The sequence below is a fragment of the Panthera pardus genome, unplaced genomic scaffold (genome assembly GCF_024362965.1).
Source record: "Panthera pardus isolate Hobbes unplaced genomic scaffold, ASM2436296v1 HiC_scaffold_13, whole genome shotgun sequence".
Classification (NCBI taxonomy): Eukaryota; Metazoa; Chordata; class Mammalia; order Carnivora; family Felidae; genus Panthera; species Panthera pardus.
The window spans coordinates 197,398,033-197,420,068 of NW_026526688.1; the positions used below are offsets into that span (position 1 = coordinate 197,398,033).

A 22,036-nucleotide genomic window follows, 5' to 3' on the forward strand; every position below is an offset into this window, starting at 1 on the left:
AGAGGGAAATTAAATATGCTGAGCGCCAAATACGTTCCCCAAATCTCGCTACAGGTCTTTATTTGCATTATTTTGCTCATTTCTTGGGACAGCTCTAAAATATAAATATTATTGTCCCTCAATCGCAGGAATGGAAGCCAGTTGAGAAACTGAAACTTGTCCGAGATCACACAGTTAAGAAGAAGCAGCTAGGCATTTCTCATGCCAGACCCGTGTTCTCACCAAAGCACCTGACGGATCCGGTCCGCATGTCTCGTGTGGCCTCAGGAAGCCACTGCAACGTGAGGTCACAAGTTAATCAGTGTGCATGTGAAACAAGACTAGCAAAACCCACATTTTATGCTCGAGTGTTGCTCAGCAATCCATGTAGGTGTATTCTGGTAATTGTGAAGGGACTCCGTGTATCTTTAAGGACATCCTTTTGGGTTGAGAGACCTTCACATACTGCACTTTGACCGAAGAGGAAGTCCTACCCACACACAGGTCCCACCACCCTAGTCTGTGGCTGCATTTCACAGGAAACACAACCTCAAACGGACCTAGCAGGGGCTTTCTGCTGAAGGACACTGCTTAGCATTGAGAACAGTTCACCCCACTGCCTTACGGATTACCAGCTGTCAGACGTCTCTGCAATGCCACCTCGGGAACCCCTCGCAAGAGACCAGCATCTCAGCACGGGACCTTGTGCACGGCCGCACTCTTCAGGTAAACTAAGTAGGCCAGCTCCCTCTGAATGGGCATCTCACTGGCATAAATGATCGTTAGGAAAGAGCTGAGACACCACGCCAAAAAAAAAAAAAAAAGTTTTTGTAACATTGAATGCTGGGCCTTCTATAAAGCATCGAGCGGCATAAAGAAAGCCAGCTCCCTTAACTCAGTTTCTAAAGATCTCTTCATTCTGCTGGAAGAAAGAATCAAGATACCTACCCATTAAAAATTAAAAGACTAGATGTTTTCAATCTTCTCATCCCGGAGCTCGGACCCCCTGACTGTTTGCTCCTAAAATCCAAAGGCCGGGCTGGTTGCTGGCTTTCTTGGCTGACCTTCATTAGGACAGCCCCCTAGAAAGGCAGCCTCAATTCAAAGTAGGTCATTGAAAGTAGAAGTTAACTTAACTCCTGGAGCCCCTGTGGATATATATATATATATATATATATGTATATATACATATATATATATATATATATCTATTTAATGTTCTAAATTGAAATCGTTTCCTTTCCGGTTTGGTGTGACTTTGGAATCATGCCAACCGTCCTTCCACTCACAGGGATGAGAAGCACAAGAATAAGAGTGAAGGTGGGTACAATCCTCACCCTCCAAGGTGCTGGGGAGGCATCTCTGCCGGGCTTTTCTTGGAAAGAAGAGCCAAAACATAAATAAGTGACAGAGAAAAGGGAGTTAAGGGTCATCAACGTCTGTCTGCTTTACAAGCTACGGTCATGGAGAAAATTTATCGACACTGATGTTTTTCTTGTGTGCCAATGTTACTTATCTGAGCATACCCTTTGTGTCTCTTGTAGCATACCCCTCGGTGCTATCGCTCCCTTGGACTCCCGGGGGGCCCCTCAAACCACAGGGAATGGTTATTTCAAAACCTAGGAAGGCAGTGGTAGGACAGGCCAGTTGGAGGTCTGCCAGAGAAATGACAAAACTTCAGAAAGCCTCTGAGAAACTGAAGATAAAACATGCCCCCGGAGAAACAGGAAAGGCGACTGGCATTTACAGCTCTATCTCTCGACGGCCAGTCTATGTGCATTAACTCGCCTGATCCTCATACCCGACCTTGAGAGTTGGGTAGTATTTTCCCTGGTTTACAGGGGAACTCAAGTGGTCCAAGTAAATGTTCAAAGCTGTCCAGCCACTGATGTCCTAACAGAATTCAAAAGTACCCTGATTGCACCTGAGCTGACCGAGAGGAACAGTATTTCCTGGCAGCTTCCCAGAGTTCATCTTGCAGCCATTCCTGGAGCGGTGTTAGACACCGGCCCTCTATGGGCCGTATTTCTCTTTCTTCTCTCCAAGGAGCCCTCGCACATGACTCCCCGAACAAGACCATTCTAAAACCAAAGATTATTCTTTTCTGTACCATCTGGCCAGCACTGGCCTTCACATCAGGAGACCCTATTTCTAGCTCACTTTGCCTTGAGTCAGGTGCTGTCCTGGAAAGACTGTGGGGTTTCACATCTGACAAGTTGGTCGAGATCCAAACTCTGCCACTTGGACCAGACATGTTACTTTATCTCCTCCGATCCTCGGTTCCCACATCTTTACGTTGGAGCAGCATCACGTAGCACTTGCACAGACAACTACTTAGCCTCGATAATATAATATTTACGTTAAATGAAACGTGGTACATATTTAACACTTGGTATGCACTCAATAAAGGTCGGCTCGCTCACCATTACTTTCTTCACCCCAGATCAGTGCTGGCCTCATTCCTAAAACATGCCATGAAATTTTGAATACAGATAAATTTACGAATGTTTTATTTTAATAATCTCATTAGAGAATAGTAATATACCACAGTTTCATGGCCTGTGCAAGCAGCCTCAACGAAGTAGAGGAGGCGACTTCAGGTCATTTGTGCAAGAGAAAGAGAAGGAACTTTGAAGTCAGTCAAAGCTGTGTACGAATGTGATGTGTGACTTCTGTGTCTTTGGGTAAGTGGCTTAGCTTCTCCGAGCTTCAGTTAGATGTTGTTGGCGTCTTGTAATTTGAAAGTGGGTAAAATGATACACTTTGTGTGTTGCTGTGAAGATGAGAGCAGATGTACCTACAGCATCTGACACAGAGATGATATTCAGGGAATGGACAAGTGGTGGCTGGGCAGAGTCATTGCCAAGGTCACACAGTCAGTAGCAGAGCTAGATAGAAGGATCTTTTTGCTGAAAACCACTACATAAAATAGTCATGTTCATATGTCGACTATACTTCAATAATTTTTAAAAAGCAGTTATATGCACTAGTGCAGACAACTGCCAAGGTCCACCAAGACCTGAGTTCTGGAGAGTTCCTCCAGGCTATGTCTAGCCATTCTAGCATGAGAAAGATGCCATGCTCAAAGGGGGCTACATCTTTAAACCGAGATAACTATTCGAGTCTAAATTAGATTTATTTTTACAGATTGAAACAAAATCTCCAGTGATATCGTGAAGTGAATTATCAATAAGTCTGAGAAAGATCCAGTTAAATAAGTTCAATATCAGTAACTTAAGAAAGAAAAATTACCATGAAAAACAGAACAGTGGAAAAAAAGTCATTATGGGAATATCCTTTGTGCGTTTTGTTTCATTTGTTACTTTTGTGGACAGAATACATTGGGAATCATCATCATGGTTCACTCTTTTTTTTTTTAGTGAGTATATTTATTCTTACTTGGTACAAGAGAATGCTGAGGTTCACAGCGATTCCCTACATTGTCCATTTTACACAGTGAATAAGAGGGAAAGTCAGAAGTGGGACCCAGGTCTCCCTGAGTCCCAAGCTCCTGCTCTGTGCACGATGCTTCATCAGTGCTCTGATGGATGTATTCAGGGTTATGATCACAGCATCGCTTTCCTTCAAACTAACCAATAACATGTTAGGACTCCCAGATATACCACAAGCAATAGCAAAACAGGTGTATGAGTTTGGTTATTTTATTTCATTGGTGATGCTAATCGACAGACTCCCAAAAACCCAAGCATTAGAAAGGGAAGTCCGTGGTGCACTGCTGTTTGCTATATAAACTAAGAGGATCCAAAAGATCTGGAAATTCAATATCCATGTGTTTCAAGGCACAGACTTCCATGGTGGTGGGTTCTCTGTTGAATTTAGTGTGAGATAAATATGAGGGGTGGCTAATAGCCCAGGCCCAACCTCTAAGAGTCCCTGTGGACCCAAATTTAGTCATCAGCTTTGCAGATTCCATCCAAGGTATCCAAAGTTGATGAGACTCAGGGTGTTGTCTCTGGCATTCTGGCCCATACCTCTGTCTTTTGTGACTCTGCTCAAGTGTTAAAAGTGTACTTGGGTTATAAGTTCCTTTCCAGTAGGCAAATCTATGCAGGAAACCAAATTACTGCCAGGAGGCAGCCTCCTGAAAACAAAGTCAGAACTGGGTCATCATGGTCGTTCAATTCACTGAGCTATGGATGGTCTGATGTCTTCATAGAAACCGGAAGCTAGTCTGCCCCATGTCTACCTATGGATGTTCATAGGTCGGTTTCCCCTTACTCCTGGGCATGGCTGGGGATCTCCTGACCAGCTCTACTTCTCTGGATATTCCCCGTAAGAACACTTCCCTACCCCAAACTCCTACTTCTCTTCTCAAGCTCTACTCACTACACCACCCCACCCACTCTTTGAGAAATAAATAGCCGGTGTTTGGATTCAGACTGTCACTTCCTAGCAGAATGATTTTAGCATTATTTAACCTCTCAGGGCCTCTAGTTATCCTTTATAAAATGGAATTGCAATACCCACCTTTTGGATTTATGGGGAGAAATGAGACGCAGTGTATAAAAATTATGTATTATGCTGCATGGCAATTATTAAGTGCCAAGTAAAGGATAGTGGCTATAAAATCATCTTTAGTTCAGTTATCATGAGTTTATTTGCTATTCAGGCAAACGTTGATTAGATTCTTTGGGCTTTTTTTTTCCTGCATTTTAAGAGTCTTGACCTGGACATCTGGGTGTCTCAGTCAGTCAAGCATCCCACTTTGGCTCAGGTCATGGTTTCATGGTTCACAAGTTCGAGCCACGCATTAGGTTCTGTGCTGACAGCTCAGCCTACACCGAGCCGACACTGGATTCTGCGTCTCCCTCTCCCTGACCCTCCACTGCTCGTACTCTCTCTTTCTCTCTCAAGAATAAATACACATTAAAAAAAAAAAAAAAAAGAGTCTTGACCGAAAGTCCTATTTTAAGGTGATTTCTCCAGGAGGCTAATCTCATCATTTTCCTATTTATTTTAATCATTCATCTATCAGAGCCTTGGTAGTATCTTACAACTCCCCAAATGTACTGATCCTCTGAAAATATTAAGACTTAATGAAAAATGATAGAAATTCTTTTAGAACACTGTCCTTGCCAATTTCAAATCTTCAGTGTCCTTCACGGTACTGACACTTAGAAAATGCTCAACAGTTGCCTGTTGAACTATACTGCATAACTGCTTATAGTTGACAAAGTATTTTCACTTCCACCATCCCACTTGGTCTTCAAACCTATCCTATGAGTAAAGGGCAGGCAGTGTTTATATCCCCTTTGGGGGGAGCTGGAGAAACAGACCCAAGTCACATGACACACCGTATAGTTCAGCACACCCGGGCTTAGAGATTTGCCAGGTGAGTGATCCTGAATAAAAGAAAGGGCAAAGAAAGAGTTAACTATACGCAGGAAGCTCAATTCAGGAGTTAAGTCCTAAATGCACTTGAAGTTAGAAAGCAATGACCTCATCTGAATCCATACTGTGCATTTGTTCACTAGACAGATTTGGCTCAAGAGAAGTCTTGCTGAACAAAATGACAGGATTGCTCAATATTGAAAAATCTGGGTCATTTGGATTGTTGCTGTATGAGGGAATCTAAAGTAAACAGGGTGTCCTACATAGGGTTCTGGAATTCAGCAGATGGCATTACTATTATTGTTGCTGCTGTCATTGCTGTTGTTATAGATTATATTACTCTCAGTCCAGTCTCTATTAGATTACCTGGCTTTTCATGCCCCATCTTTGGATTTAAAGAAGCTCTCAAACTTCTTTGAGACCTACCTTACTGTGAAACAGCTCATCATAAAACAACCAGCATATAGCGGGTGCTTAATAAATGACTATTTCAAGAATGACAGTGCTTTCACCAGCAGTCTTTAGATGTCCATGGGGGAGGTGGGTCACCAGGCTTATCTCCACCCCAAGGCCAGCCTATAAATTGTGGCAGATGATGACAGATGGATGGACAGATAAATAGATGGATGGATAGATAGATAGATAGATAGACAGACAGGGGTCTGGCAGTATTGGCCCCAATCAGTGAAATTCTGCCATGATTTATGAGAGCCAAATGAAAATGGGGTGAGGCAAACAGGCAAGCCTTTTTAAAAAATGGTAAGGAAACATCTAATGAGACTCCTGATCATCTACATTTTAGTTTTGCTACAGTCTAGTTTTATCTGAGCAGTGAAACAATTTCAATGATAAGAAAGCAAGAAGAAGGAATGATGGAGAGAAGGAGAAGAGGAATGGAGGAAAAGGAAGGAAGGGAGAACAGAAGGAAGAAATGGGATATGATAAAACAACAGGAGCGAAAGAGAAAAAGGATAAAGAGACTATTTACTATAACATGGAAAAAAGGGGAGAAAAAGAAAAAGCTTACCATGGAAGGAAAGTAACCCTTTCTGCAAAAGAGAAAAGAATATGGCTTTTAAAAACAAAATGCACCAGGAGGAATAAGTTGCAAAGTCTATAGATTGCATCAGATCATTAAGGGTGTTTTCAAGATCATTTAAAATAAAAAATGGATTCACATGCACATTGCCTTGAGATACTTAAGGGAAGTTACTTGTTACCAAGACAGTTGCAAAATCTTTTTTAAAAATATGCCCATACTTAATAGCAGAAAAACTAGGAAAGCAGTTTCCCATATTCCTCAAAAAAAATCTATACTAACAATCCATTTGACTCCAAAGGCTTCCATTTGTTGGAAATCCAATAAAATTAAATGTTATACTTAATTAAATGTAGCTGATTGCTCTGACCAGGGTACAGAAATAGAAATCCAATCAGCATACAGCTTCCTCTAAGTCTGAGCATCTCAAAGATGTCACTTTCTCATTTTTTATGTGAAAATAGAAGAAAATTGCATATAGTTGTGACCGAATTAAAAAACATCTGAGTCTGAGAAATCAGATTTTCAACACATTTATTCAAAGCATGTGCAGGTGTGCCCACACTACAGACATGTATGCACACACATGCGCACACACACACACACACACACACACACACATTCCCTGGACCTTTTCTCCAAATACACACCCAGTATCCCCTCCTTCCCTCCCTCGACTCCAAGTAACGTCCACCATTTTGGATCTGTTGGATATGACGGTATAGAGAATCAGATGTGTGTTGTATGACTTCTCCTGTTTTTGTGTTTTAATGAGAAAAAGAATCAAGCCTTCATTTTGACCCTCCCCTCCAGCCTTGACCCAGTCTTAGCCGCGGAGCTATGTCGTACCTTCTCGACTTTCTCTAATATTCTCCTCATGGTTTGCTTTCAGCCATTTCCTCTAGCTCTGCTCACGTGCACAGTCATTACGAGAATGCTGTTTCTTAAACTTTGAAATAAAGAGGCTAGCATTTTTATAAGCCGTATCTTCCAGGAATAAATGAGAAATATTTAAGAGCAAAAAAAAACCCCAAAAAACAAACAAACAAACAAAAAAAAGATTCCTCACTATAAAAGCATTGTTTTTCCTTCATAAAATATTAATTTTGGATCAGGTGAAATGCAGCAGAAATATTTATGATAACATGGCTCTTTGCAAGCTTGGTTTGGTAACACCAGCGAATTCCCAGTGGAGAACAAGATTTCTCCAGGATAACAAGGAAACGTGATTTGTTGCTTTACATATTTCCAATTGTGTAAACTGCTTATGATACCATAAGGGTATTAATTATTTTTGGATTAAGATCCGCACCAAAATCCAATCCATTTATAAAACAAGTCTTTTCTTCCTAACACATTCACTGAGACCCCAGGTGGGTTTCCAGCTCAGAAACAGCCATACCGGTTTTAAAGCCCAGATCTAATGTATGTTCCTTGGAAATCTTATGCACCCTCCTATCTATAGGACCTTGCTTCCTTTATTTTAGTTTTCTGAAATATTTATGTGTTTTAACCATCAAATCCATTACTTAAAAAGAAAAATTCTTTTCAGGGGTGCCTGGGAGGCTCAGTATGTTAAGTGTCTTACTCTTGATTTCGACTCAGGTCATGATCTCAGGATTCATGAGATCGAGCCCCGCTTCTGGCTCCATGCTGATAGAGTAGTGACTGCTTAGGGTTCTGTCTCTGCGTGTGTGTGTGTGTGTGTGTGTGTGTGTGTGTCCATCCCCTGCTCTGTGTCTGTGTGTCTCTCTCTTTCTCAAAATAAATAAATAAACATTTTTAAAACAAACAAAAAGAATGCTTTTCAGTGCACAAAGTACTTAGTAAGATAACCAAATATAATAATTGGGACCATCCCCTCCAAAACTGTGGGGTTATTTGGTCAAAAAGGATGGTTAGGTCAGGGATTCCTCTACTCCCAGGACCCCAGCCACACTGTGCACCTCTCTTTGGCAAGGCCCTCTTTATACCTTGAGAGCAGTGGATTACGTTTTAATGGGAGGCATCATAGGGTAGAGCAGTGTTTTTCAAACTGGGCTTCCTTCTGGACCCCAAAGATCTCCAAAGTCTTAGGTATCTGTAAATCCCATGAGAACTCTATCCCTGAAATGAAAGCACAGAATTCTAAGCCAAAATTAATTAAGAGTGTATTTTGTTTCTTTTGCCTAGGCTTTGAAAGCTGGTACATAGACAGTTATAGTGCCCAGGTTGGCATTTAGGATTAGATTTGCATTGGCATCCAATGTAGCTGATATCTCTCCTTGTTGAAGAAATAAACAGTCATCATGAAAAGAGGTGGTCTCTCCCTGTGACTCCCCAGGGCCCCAAGATCTCCTACCCGGTCCTTCCCTGACTGTGGGCCCTGCAGGCAGAGTATGGTCTCTTCTGGAGACCCCCACTTGCTTCTGCCAGGATCCCCACCACCGACCCGGCTCTGGACATATTAGTGACATTTGCACTAGGTGCCCTGCTGTGACTGACTGATGGCACCAGAACATCACTTCTCTCTGATCACGGAAGCCACGCTTAGGCTTTGCTTCTGTGGCTAATGAGGAAGAGAAACTGAAATGAATGATTCCTATGAAAAGTAAGGGTACAAATACATGGTATTCTCTCTCTGGCTGGCCACGGCAGCCTCTCCATGTTGCTGAGTGAAGGCAAGAAAAGCAATCATCCATGATGCCCTTTTATCTTGGACAGTCCCTAGGCCCTGAAGCCCATCCTTCCATCATCAGGCACCAAGTAATCATCCATGATGCCCTTTTATCTTGGACAGTCCCTAGGCCCTGAAGCCCATCCTTCCATCATCAGGCACCAAGTAGGGGTCAGGGCTACCTGTAAGGAGCAGTAGAGGGTAAGGAAATCTTCTGCTGACCTCCAAGGGAGCTGCGTGGACCCCTCTGGGCACGCCTTCCCGTGCGTTCCAACACCGGCTTACATTCCTCTATTATTTACAGAGACATATTTAATTTCACTCTGTACAGTTGCTTACAGCATCATGGAGAACACAGGCCAGGGTTATGAGGCAGGACCTTGCTCTGTGGTCTCCAATTACTAGTATCTGGACGGTGCCCGGCGCATAGCAGAACCTCAAAAAATGTTCGCAGGATACATGAACAAATTCCACCCCGAACAACAGCTGTGTGCGCCTGGATTTTGACTCACTCGTTGCTTATAAATAAGACCTGAGAGAGGAACGCTGCCTGGTGAGATTGGAAGCCTTCCCCGCTCAGATCTGTGGCATCCGTGTTTGGACGTGGTGGGTTTTCTCTACACGGTTCCCTGAAAATTAACTCAGAAACGACTCTAAGCAGATTAAGTCTTCTTTCTGAGCAGCGGTGTGCCTGCGTTTCCGTTTACGATGAGCCCGGGACAGCAAGGTAGATGGAAGTGTGGTACTTCCCCCCGGGAACGGGAAGACACCAGTGAGTGGCACCGGGGGGCGGACAGAGTGGAGAAGGGGACAGAGTGGCTCTCGTGTCCACTTCCTTCGCCTCCCTGCCCCTTAAAATCCCTGGGGCATTCTTAAACTATCAATACTTGGGCTCCACCCCAGAACAGCTAGATCAAACTTTCTGGAGCATTAGTATTTGTTAAAGCTCCCCAGGTAGTCCTGAAGGGCAGACAGATGTGAGAACCCGTCCTTACCCCCCTGGTCATCGTGAACAGCAGGGAAGAGCTTCTCATTCCTGGAAACTAAAACCTAAGTCATACAGGACATTTAGGGGCGCCTGAGTGGCTCGGTGGGTACAGCGTCCCGCTCTTGATTTCGGCTCAGGTCATGATCTCATGGCTTCGTGGGTCCTACCCATGCATTGGGCTCTGCGTTGGCAGCGTGGAGCCTGCCTGGGGTTCTCTCTGACACTCCCCATCTCTCTCTCCCTCTCTCTGTCTCTGCCCCTCGCCAACTCATGCTGTATCTGTCTTTCTCAAAATAAATAAGTAAACTTTAAAAATTTGGGGCGCCTGGGTGGCTCAGTCGATTGAGCGTCCAACTTCGGCTCGAGTCATGATCTCATGGTTCTTGAGCTCAAGCCCCACGTCAGGCTCTGTGCTGACAGCTCGGAGCCTAGAACCTGCTTCGGATTCTGTGTCTCCCTCTCTCTCTCTGCCCCTCCCCCTGCTCGCACTCTGTCTCTCTCTCTCTCAAAACTGAACATTCAAAAAAAAACAAAAACAAAACAAAAATAAATAAATAAATAAATAAAAGTCATACAGGACATTTAATCTTAAAGTTTGAGTTAACGGCAATCACTATCTTTCCACATCTTAGATGTCCTGTGCTCCCAAGAGCCCTACCATAGCTGTTGTGTCACCCCCACTTTGTGGATAAACAAACTGAGGCTCAGAGCAAGGAGATTATTGTCCCCACAGAAAACTAAAAAGCATCGAGGGCAGTGGTTTGCAATACCCACTTATTGTGCGTGCAACATAGGGCACGCTACTTACTGTCTGTGAATGTCCGTTTGGTTTCATATAAAATAAGGCTGAGAATCCAGATCATACGGGGCTACCGTGGCAGGGCAGGGACACATATCAGGGCTTTCGATGTTCATTACATTCCTTCCGAAAACACACCTGTCAGGAAGGGAAGGGCCTTGTCTTTTTTATAATATATTACCTTCCTAAAACCGATGGACATGAAATTCTTTGCATCTGACTCACCATACCTCATTCTCACCACATCCTTTATTAAGGGACCGAGATCAGTTAGAACCACAGCCTTCTCCGACGGGTGTTAGACACCCTGAAGAAAGCGAAGAGCTCTTTGCTTTGTGGAGTGCCATCTAATATGTCATGCCGACGCCACTGCCTGGTTGGCTCAGACTGTGCTGTGGCTCGCTAAGACCCCAAAGTTTGCTTTTTAAATGCCAGAAAGTTTGGACTCCCTTCAGGACCCCTTAAAATTCTTTTTGTACAACAGATTGTTCACATCTCTCAAAAGCTGCTTTTCTGAACCCTTATTAAGTGTTATGCTAAGTGAAATAAGTCATACAGAGAAAGGCAGATACCGTATGTTTTCACTCTTATGCGGATCCTGAGAAACTTAACAGAAGACCGTGGGGGAGGGGAAGGAAAAAAAAGAGAGAGAGAGGGAGGCAAACCATAAGAGACTCTTAAAAACTGAGAACAAACTGAGGGTTGATGGGGGGTGGGGGGGATGGGCATTGAGGAGGACACCTGTTGGGGTGAGCACTGGGTGTTGTATGGAAACCACTTTGACAATAAATTTCATGTATTAAAATAAATAAATAAATAAATAAATAAATGCCTTGTTCAAGGCCACACAGTGGATGGCAGGTGAAGCTGGAAAACAGCTTCCCTGGCCACCTCCCCAGACCTCTGATCCAAGGCGGTAAGCCTTGGAGGGGACTGTCCCGCACCCTGTGATTCCTTCACTGTGTCCCTGAGAGCTGGCCAACAGCCAGGCACAGAAGGAACCCCTTCATGGAAACTGTCTTCCTTTATCCCATCTCAACACTGCTAACCGACGCCTTCCAAGAAATGAAGTGACTGTGTAAGCAACACATTTAACTGGTAGGTGGTCCCAAAGTGGGGAAGGCGGTGCAAATGTGTCCCGCGTGACCATAATCACGTAGTTTAATTCTTCTAAATATTAATACCCAACCATCGATGACAATATAACCCCAAATATAACACAGCTGACGTTAAAGCAACCTGCAGACTTGACTTTGTTATACAAGCAATGTCCATGCTTCCATAACGTTTTACAGATGGACGTTTCAACTCATTTCATACTCACGACAATACAGTAAGAGAAAACTATGGGCATTAGTTAGCATTTATAAATCAGGAGACACCAAGTGCTCCTGAGAAGTCACACAATTCATGACAGTGCAGGGACCGAGCAGTGTTCTTCGACATCTAGAGTAGCACTCTTCCACTATTTGATGGGGGGTTATTTGCGTTATACCGACGAAGGTTCAAGCCCTCTTCCCCACCTCCATGGAGGAGACAACTTTCAAAGAGACCGAGCACTAGATACGCCACACCACATCCAGAGAGGGCGGTCTGCGAACGAGAGCCTCGCAGCTGCCTCTCCTTTCCCTGCTGTCACTCACAGACTAGATGCAGCTGTGAAGTCACACACAGGGTGTCTGAGCACCTGGAGCTTAGTCTGGCCCTTTGGTAACTTCCGTGCCGTTACTGGTCCCAGATCACACAGCTCCAGTCCAGAGCCCATCCGCTGTCATTCACGGTCCCCGACAACCAGAACCCAGTATCACCGACATCCAAGCTGCTGAGCCCTGTGGCCCCACCAAGCCGTGCGAAGCCTCTCTGGCCACCCTACGTATTCTAGCGCCTTCACCTCTCTGCACACGAGACTGAATTTTCCCAGCACGCCCTTCCTAATTCTGGAAAGTTCTAGACGTGCTCCGCAAGACTCAGCTCCGGTATTATCTCCTTTTTTAAAAAAATGCTTATTTACTTATCTTTGAGAGAGAGAGAGAGAGAGAGAGAGCACAGGGGAGGAGCAGAGAGAGAGGAAGACAGAGCATCCAGAGCAAGCTCTGTGCTGACAGCGGAGAGCCTGCTGCGGGCCTCAAACTCACAAACTGTGACATCAGGACCTGAGCTGAAACCAAGACTCAGACGCTTAACACTGAGCCACCCAGGCACCCCTCAAATATTACCTCCTTTATCAAGATTCCCCTGGGGAGCACCTGGGTGGTTCAGGATGTTTGACTTTGGCTCAGGTCACAATCTCACAGTTCACAGGTTCAAGCTACATGTGGGGCTCTGTGCTGACAGCTCAGAGCCTGGAGCCTGCTTCAGATTCTGTGTTTCTCTCCCTCTCTGCCCCTCCCCGGCTCACGCTCTGTCTCTCTCACTCTCTGAAAAATAAATAGACAGTTGTAAAAAATAAAAATAAATAAAGTTTCCCTGGCCTCCAAAGCACAGAGGATTTGTTTTGTTTTGTTTTCTATGCATCTGGTTTTACAAAGCACTTTGATAACAGCCATCATGGAAAGAGGCAGAATCCATATTATACTGAGTTTTAGGAGTGCCTTGAGAACAGAGACCGTGTCTTACTGGGCACAACATTTGCACTAAGTTCTCGGTAAATGGCAGATGGATAGATGGATGGTTAAACGACGACAGACGGATGGCAGAATGATCTAGAAGTGCATAACGCTCAGTGGGGTGTGATATGGTGATGGGCCAGGAAATGGCATTTTTGAGTCCCGTGCACTTTTATGGCAGACGGATGATCGTGGGCACATAAGTTAACCTCCCTGAGCCTCATTCTTTTTAACACTGAAGTCCATTCCCAACCCTGCTCCACTCACAAGGATCCCCGGGAGGCTGATGGATAGAGACCACATCCACGGCTCCCCACCCTTGGCTTCCTGTTGAGTTTGGCCAATGGGAAGCAGCAACATGAGACTGTGGCCAGAAGTGTGAGATGGGGATTTCTACTGCACCCACCCAAATCCCCCCTCTGGGTCCCTCGCACTGTGGGAGCCACAGTTCCCTTCCCACCAGCCCCGTGTCTGGGTCCCAGTGACCCTTGGCTCCCCTGAGCCCCCAAGCATGATAATGGCACCCCTACATCTTTCACTTTCCTTTGTGGATTCCCCACGCCCCGTCCACACCTTTCGAACTGTTTATTAAACTGTTCTCAAGTTACCAATTTGAGGGTGCCATCCGTTTCTTGCTAGAACCCAACTGGTACCGGGGGGCAATATCCTTCATACCCCCCGGAGTCTTTGTGTAGATGAAATGTAATTATTGCCGTGAAGCCCCTACCGAACACTCCCAGGGTCTCTGCTGCTAATGTATTTGGGAAATGGAGTTAATAATCTCTCCTGTGTGGGTGAATACAAGCCACAAATAAAAAAAAAAAAAAAATGGTTGTGTCCTAGGTGACGCGGTAGAGAAATGTCGCTTCCAATAAATATTTCATGGCAGAGCCACACTTGGAAAGGAAGAGCACCCCTTCTCCTGCACGTGCAGGGGCGCCCTGCACAGAGCCAGCCGAGCAGGTGCCCAGGGGAAGTACACAATTGCACGCCAGGGAAAACCAGGCTCGGGGTGTGTGTGCTCAGCTCCCCAGGGCAGACGGGATGGATCCTGACAGAAAGAGGACAGCCTGTCAGGGCAACGGCCCCTCCCCCGACCCGCTCCAGAAATAAACCAATTATCAACCCAGATTGATTCCCTTCCCGTCATTTCCTCTGAGCCGGCACCTGTACCCCATTCTAACGAGGAGCGACAGGCGCGTGTTCGCCGGAATTAAAACACGAAGTGTCGGGCTCGGTAACGGGTTTTACTTTTTGTTTCCACAGGCTGAATTCAAGATCCCACTTATTCGTGAGGCACCAAGAACTATGAACAGACAGTAAGTACCCGGGCGTCACTCTGAGTCCCAGTCTCCCCTCTCCCGCTGGGAACCGGAATGTAAGCCAAGGAAGGGCATCAGCGTGCCCCCCAGGAAGGGCATTGCCAGCGTCAGGGCCGAGCCCCAGAGACGGGGCGGGGGGCGCCGAGGATGTGCACGTCGGTGCTCAGCGAAGCATATTTCCCACCGGGACAGTGTTTTTGCGGGCCGGCCGCTTGTTCTCGCCCAGCATGGGTGTGTGGCCGGGACGGGGACGGGATACCCCAGCCCCAGAACGCCCGCTGAGCACCATGAAATACCATCCATCGTTTCACACCCCGGTGTGCGAAGGCAGAACCGAAGCAACAGTGGTTCCCACGCGTGCTGCCCCAGCAGAGACCCTGGAGTCCAATTCTGGGTTCGTGGAGCAGCCCGGGGAGGGTGATGCGGTCAGTTTAGGATATCCTAATGTGTGTCTGATTCAGCACAACATCCATCCCGTTCTTGATGTCTAGGACTCTGGTTAAAACAAAAAAGCAATGCAGGCCTCCAAGTCATAGGAAATATTTATAATGAGAAACGAGGAAACAAAACTTTTAAATTGAGAGAATGTGGTGTGTTCATGTTAACATCCATCTACCTACCCATTTGTTTGTTTTAGTTTGCCCGTTGGAAAGGTAGCACACTTACCCTCCCCGTCACGGTGTAAGTAAGAACATGAGCTTCAGAGTCAGGCAGACCTGGTGTAAAAATCCCTTGTTTTTTGGCCCCATCATTTTATGGCTGTATGACACGTGGGGACTTACCTGACCTTCCCTCCAGAGAGCAGGATCCGGCCTCGAGAAGGGGGGCTGCCTGGTTTCTGGTGGATTCCTAGTCTTAGGGGGAGCCTGGGGGACAGCCCAGGGTAACCAGGTGATGCCCGAGTCTCACAGGCGGGTGCTGGAGGCAGGGCCGGTGTCCAGAGTGACAGGAGGCCGCAGTCCCAGCATCACGGTTGTCCTGGATGCCCATAGGCGTCACAGTGGGGTGATGTGACACACAGCCAGACCCAGGCCCGTGGGACGCAGGAGCTGGGGCTCCTGGCTTATGGAGCATCTCCTCCGTGTGAGATGCCAGGACGCCCTTCGCCTCTGACCCTGTAGCGAGTGGGGCCAGACAGCGGGCAGGCACCACTGACTTCTCTGGGCGTCGGCTTCCCCCTCTAAGTGACTCATCCGAGGCGGCACAGAAAGCGGGGAAGGAGTCGGAGCTGCAAATCAAGTCTGTCTGGCTCCAAATCCAGGGCTCCGTCTGTTTATCCCACCTCCGCAGGAAACTGAGGCAGGCAGTGAGCTGGGCAGGTGAGGCAGGAGGGGGGCAGAGAGCTGCCTGATCCAGGGTCGCGGGACAAAGGGGACGAATTCTCAGACTGCGGGTTACAACCAGGGATGAGTGTGGCAGACAGAAGCTCCATTGTCAGACCAGTAAATGCTCTGTGGCAGCGGAATGAATGGGAAGGCAGGTGCATCTGCTTCCCACCAGACTGGGTGGCTTAAAACAACCAAAAAAGTATTCTCTCGCATTTTGTGGGGCTAGAAGTCCAAAATCAAGGTGTGGGCAGACCCCTGCTCACTTTGAAGCCGGGAGGGAGGATCCGCCCTTGCCACCACCACCCGGTCTGGGCAGCGACCCCAGGGGCTCCCTGGCTTGTGGCCGCATCACTCTGCTGTCTGCCTCCGCCCCCACTCACTTTCCGCTCTGGGTCTGTGCCTTCTCTTCTTCCTCAGATCTCCCTCACCTTTCTCTTATAAGGACATTTGTCCTTGGGTTTAGGGCTCCACCCCCTCTGGTTAATCCAGGATGCTTTCATCTCAAAATCCTTAACTACTTCTACAAAGACCCTTTTCCCTCATAAGGTCACATTCACAAGTGCCCAGGATTTGGACCTGGAAATATTTTAGGGCTGCCGTTCAACCCACTACAGCAGAGCTTTATTTTTTAGGCCCACACCCCTCCTCGCGGGTAATGTGGGCTTACTTTGACAATCTCAACAGACATGTGCTCTGAGTTTCCACCTGGCTGTGCGGTCGAGAGCCCCTAGCCTGCAGCCCTGCTTCTGTTTGTCCCTGTGATTCCAGCCTGTGCCAAGGGTCTCCTCCATAAAGAAGACAGGTGTTGCCCCTTCAGGAGGACTTCGGGTTGCTTTCGTCTCTAGCCAGATAGTTGGCCTCTTGGCAATTACATTTCATCAAGCTTCCAAAGGGTGGCTTTAAGAGTTCAGCATTAGAGTCGTGTCAGATATAGAGCTCCCAGAGGACAGAACCGAATCACCGTAACTCCATAAATGTTAGTTTTCTCCTCTCAGGGTGCTGAATCAGAATCTGTATTTCCGCAAGACCCCCGGTTGATTTCTAGCCACGTTAAAGTTTGAGACCCACCCGATTAGAACAGCGGCCCCGGAGCCATCTCCCTCCTGGCACGCTCGAGAGGCAGCTATAATATTCGCCAACACAGGACTCGGAGAAGGCGGTCACATATGGGACACTGTGTGAGAATAGTTTGGAAATTTATGGCCCTCCCTCTCCACACACACACACACACACACACACACACACACAGGTTTTGTCCTGCGATGCCTTGGGGGAGCACTCCTTCCTCCGTGAAAATCACAAACCCACTTAATTCATGGCAGTAGATTTTACACCTGACTGAAGAATAGGATCATCAAGGAGGCTCAAGATGAGAAGCAAGTTCAGGGTCTTCCCCCAGACCAAAGAAATCAGAATCCCCAGACACGGACTTTACTTATAATGCTCATCTCAGTCCAATCTGCAGCTAAGGTTGTGAGATGCTGGTCTAAGAGGCCTTACAACTCTGGAACCTGGAATCCCTTGCTATTTTATAACCCGGAATTCTAAATGGCCTTTGTAGCTACGGCTAATTCCTTACATTACCTGTAGGTTGGGCAGGTCATTTTAGTCTTATGCAGCACATGACAGCAAAGTGCCACCAATGTTTTTTTCTTTTTTTCATTCATCCAGATGTCGTAACAAACATCGTTATTATTGGTCTTTTGTTTAATTCAAATGCAACTGATTACCATAAACGTTCTGCAGAATGGCACAAATTAAAGACCAAACGTGTACATATATATCAGAGACTTGAACTTGAAAAACCAAAGACTGCTCTAAGTACATTAGCGAGGATAAACAACTCTCCACAGTGGTTGTGAGAGAAGAAAAACAGGAAAGAAAGAACAAAGATGTTCCAGGACAGTAAGGACGGATGTCCCGGTTCTAAACTGCTTCTGAAATTAGCAGGCTACCCCACATTTATTCTCCCTGCAACAAAGCTTTCAGCTTCTCTAACAATCAATCCAACTGCTTAAATCCCTACTCCTTGGAGCACGTCGGCACTGTTAGGGGAGAGTAGACAGACCCGTTTACTCCACTGGGGCTGAATAAAAGGGTCTTGGGGTTTGTTTCCAGGATCTCTTCATCATTCTAGACAGAACTGATAAGAACTTGGTCTGCAGTTCTGAGCGTTTTGAAAGAGGTGGAGGTCACTAGACTGATGGCTTCTAGCCCCTTCCAGTAAGCAAGCGCCCTGTGCTGGCCAGGCTGCTTCCAGCACTCAAGAGGGAGACGCCCTCACACATCCCAGACTGGGGACTAATGGGGGGGAAGTGTCCCTGCAGTGTCCCCACAGGCTGAAAAGTTGCTACGGCAAGCTGGCTTTGTCTGTCGTTAAAATTACTCATAGTCCTCTTGGAAATTTTAGAAAAGGTACAAAATTACAAAGAAGAAAACAAAAGTCACCATTTTTTCCTGGCGTCCAAAAATACCACTCTCTTGCTGCGGGCTTCTGACGTCATTTTTCTGTATCTTTGTGTAATATTTTTAAATGTCAGGAAACCTACTTTCAGAGCATCTACTGTTTTCATTCATTCCATAATACTGTTTTGTGTTCTGAGCCCACATTAGGGTCTTCTTCAAAATCACGGTGTTTGGGGGCTAGGGCTTAAATCAGGTTCATAATCCTTTATCCACAATTCCAAAGCCAAAGGCTTCAAACTACTGAAAACTGTTTGTAACCAATTTGGCAGCAAAACTTGACCTGCAGTGAAGTGATGTATGTTCTTCATTTTTCCCACTTACTGTGAATATATCTATATGTTTCATGATAGAAATAGGAGTATCTTTAATGACTGGCCATTGCTCCAAAACGTTGAGGGGAAATTACTAACATTTACTACATGTATAATATTACTTTCCTAAATTCCAAAATATTCTGAATCCCTAGCCCTAAGGAATTTGGATAAGGAATGGTGGCTGTGTATTTTATCCGGTGGTTTATTTTATCTTGACCTTGGTGTTGGACATTTCGGTTGTTACCCATAAAGTTTTATGAGGCAGTTTTATTGCCAAGATTAAACTTTATACTCTAGGAGTATTAGAGAAGGCTGTGTCACTATGGCCCCTAGCACGCAATGCTGTGTGTCCTGTCACATGTAAAACAAACTGTGACAGTCTATTATTAAACAGGGACACGGGTTCAATCAAATTATCTGACAATAACCTATTATCTCTTTTCTTGCTTCGGGAAACTTGTCTTTCATATTCATTTATTTCGGCAAGAGTTTTGGTGGTAAACAAAACAAAACAATAAAGTAGTTTGAGAGCTAGAAAGAGTCTGAGGGATATGGAATTCAGTTCTACCCACGGCTGTAACCCCAGACTTGAGAGTCTTCTAGAATACTCTAGGATAAGGGCTCACTGCCTTCTGAGACAGTGAGCTTCAAGATTGGAAGAAAGATCCTCTGTATACTGACACCAACAAAGCCCACTTGAAGGCATGTTATTCGTTGACCCTGTACATTCTGGTAAGCAAGTAACAACGCTCCCCTGTGATACTTTTGCCACCTAAGTTCGGCGTCTGGTTGTGAGAAGGGATAAAGAGAATAAAAGTTCTGCAGACCAGGAGTGCCTGTGTCCAGCACACAGCCAGTCACTTGCATGAGGATCTGTGCCATGCTGTGCCTACCTACCACGAAACCGCATGCCCCCGTCCCCACATAAGACCACCACCCTGGGTAACAGGTTTTCCCAATTCAGCGGCAGCTAGAGCCGCGCTTCTTGGATTCCAACATCCATGATCTTTGTGCCGAGTGGAACTGCTTCGCGATGATTAAGAATGTCATCATTATGTATTTCTCATCAGGGACACACCCCCAAACTGGATGACTGTTTTGCTTACGAGAGGCATATTGTCTCTTCGAGACCTCACATGATAAAAGCCAGTCTATCACTGGGTGGGGATACACATCAACTCCACTTCAAAGAGCCAGCTCTGTGTCTGGTACGCAAGAGGTGCCCGATAAATGCCACCTCCCTCTGTACGTATGCCTGATAAAACTCTCTGTGTATGCCAGGTCATTATTTTCTTCCATGGTATATGCGAACAATGCCTGCCTTCGACCTCGGGGGATGACGTCGTTTTGATTTGCAGGAATTAATAAGTGTAAATCCCACTGAATCTTGGGGAAAGGAGAAGCAGCAATTTTAGCATCCTGAGATCACAGTCTCGTACCCCGCAGAGTAGTCAGCGTGGCTGGCTTCCTAGTTACCCAGGAGTAATTACAAATCCACTCTCGGGCCAACCAGGCCCATCCGCTGGTGCTCTCAGAGCCACGTAGCTGGCATTCAGCATCGTGGTTGGCTGGTAATTAAAAAGCTGCACGCTGTGAGAGAACACAGCTGAGCCACAGGGTGAGCATTGGCCACAGGTTGTAGACATGGCCAATGGATTCCGTGCAGGAACAGCAGGTACGGTTGGCCCCAAGACTCATGGAGATGGCTGGGGATGGGGCGATGCGGGATTTCGAGACAGCCTTCCTTCCCTCTTAGTGGCAAAATTGCCAGCTGGTGAAGGAACTCCCTGACTTAACTCACCTGCCATCACACGGGAGGCTTCCAGCTGAACAAACTGTAGTCTCCTGCTGACTCGCCACAAGTTTGGACCTTTCGTGCCTGTGGCCTTTAAAAACATCACAAAGAATAGAGAAGGCTGTGACTTATTTTCATATCGGGCCTACCGTTATCACACAAGTCATGTATCGTCATTGTAGAAAAGTTTAAGATACAAAAACGTACAAAGAAAAAAGTACCATAATGGAACCACTGAAAAAGTGGTCAAGATTATTGGGTATTTTTTAGGCTTTCGGGGTTGTTTTTCTTTTTTTAATGTTTATTTTGAGGGAGAAAGACAGAGAGCACACACTCACATGAGCAGAGGAGAGGCAGAGAGAGAGGGAGAGAGAGAGAGAGAGAGAGAGAGAGAGAGAGTCCCAAGAAGACTCCATGCTGTCTGCCCAGGGCCCAGTGTGGAGCTCGATCTCATGAACCGTGAGATCATGACCTGAGCCAATACTAAGAGTTGGACACTTAACCAACTGAGCCACTCAGACCTCCCTAAGACTTTCTTATAAAACTATGCATCCTATTTTGATTTTAATGTTAATGTATCATAACAATTGTCCAGCATTACTAAACTTATTTCCATAGCTATACAATCTTCCATCATTTAGGCAGGTCATATTTTATATTCCCCCACTGGTAGAAAACAATACATCTCATGAACTAATTTGACAAGGTCTATTAATACCTCCACGTCCTAAGACACCGTGTTTCACTACTTAGCGATAAGCAGAACCAGTGACCGTGGGGAGTCTCACGAGTCCGGCCAGTGTTTGGAGAACCTGACCTATAATGACAATTTATAATAGTCACGTAGTGTTTGATTATGTAAATGTGCAGACCAATTGAAAGCAAGGTCCAGGATTTCTGGTTGGGGATTCCACGAAGGCCAAACCACCAGTCACCAGCTTATGTCCTAGTTTCCATATACCCAACGTTCCCCCACCAATAAGATACAGGAAGAGAGCAAAGTTGACTTCGTGCAAACCTTTGGTCATGTCCAAATCCACCTGATACCAAAAAGCTGAAGAGCGTTTCAAAAGTTGTGGGTGGATATGATTTGGGGCCAAAATCAGGAAGTCCTAGAAAAAGGTACCCATTAGAAAGAGCAAAAGGAATTTCCCAGAGGCCAGGCTACCTGGAATGTCAGAATTCCTGGTGAAGAGAGGCCAGGTCACAAACAAGAGCTCAGGAGTTCTATCACAGACCAAACATCAAGTAGAAGAGTAGGAGGACCTACCAAATGGTTCTCTGTTCTCGCTCTCCATTCTTCTCTATTGCTTCTTTGGGGAGCACGGGAGATATTTTTTAAGATGCCTATTTTAAGAACTTAAAAATGAATCTGTTGGGTTAGTCAGAGAA

The 22,036-nt window shown here is 45.9% G+C and overlaps 1 protein-coding gene across 1 annotated transcript in view; it reads left to right on the forward strand.

Moving 5' to 3' along the window:
* Positions 1 to 513: 513 nt before the first annotated feature.
* CLNK (cytokine dependent hematopoietic cell linker) overlaps positions 514 to 22,036 on the forward strand; it is a 165,628-nt gene continuing 144,105 nt past the window's right edge. Inside the window, exons 1-2 of the mRNA XM_019453524.2 lie at positions 514 to 705; positions 14,686 to 14,738. Coding sequence (XP_019309069.2) covers positions 14,728 to 14,738 — 11 coding nt within the window. The 5' untranslated portion in view covers positions 514 to 705; positions 14,686 to 14,727. The remainder of the gene's footprint in view (positions 706 to 14,685; positions 14,739 to 22,036) is intronic.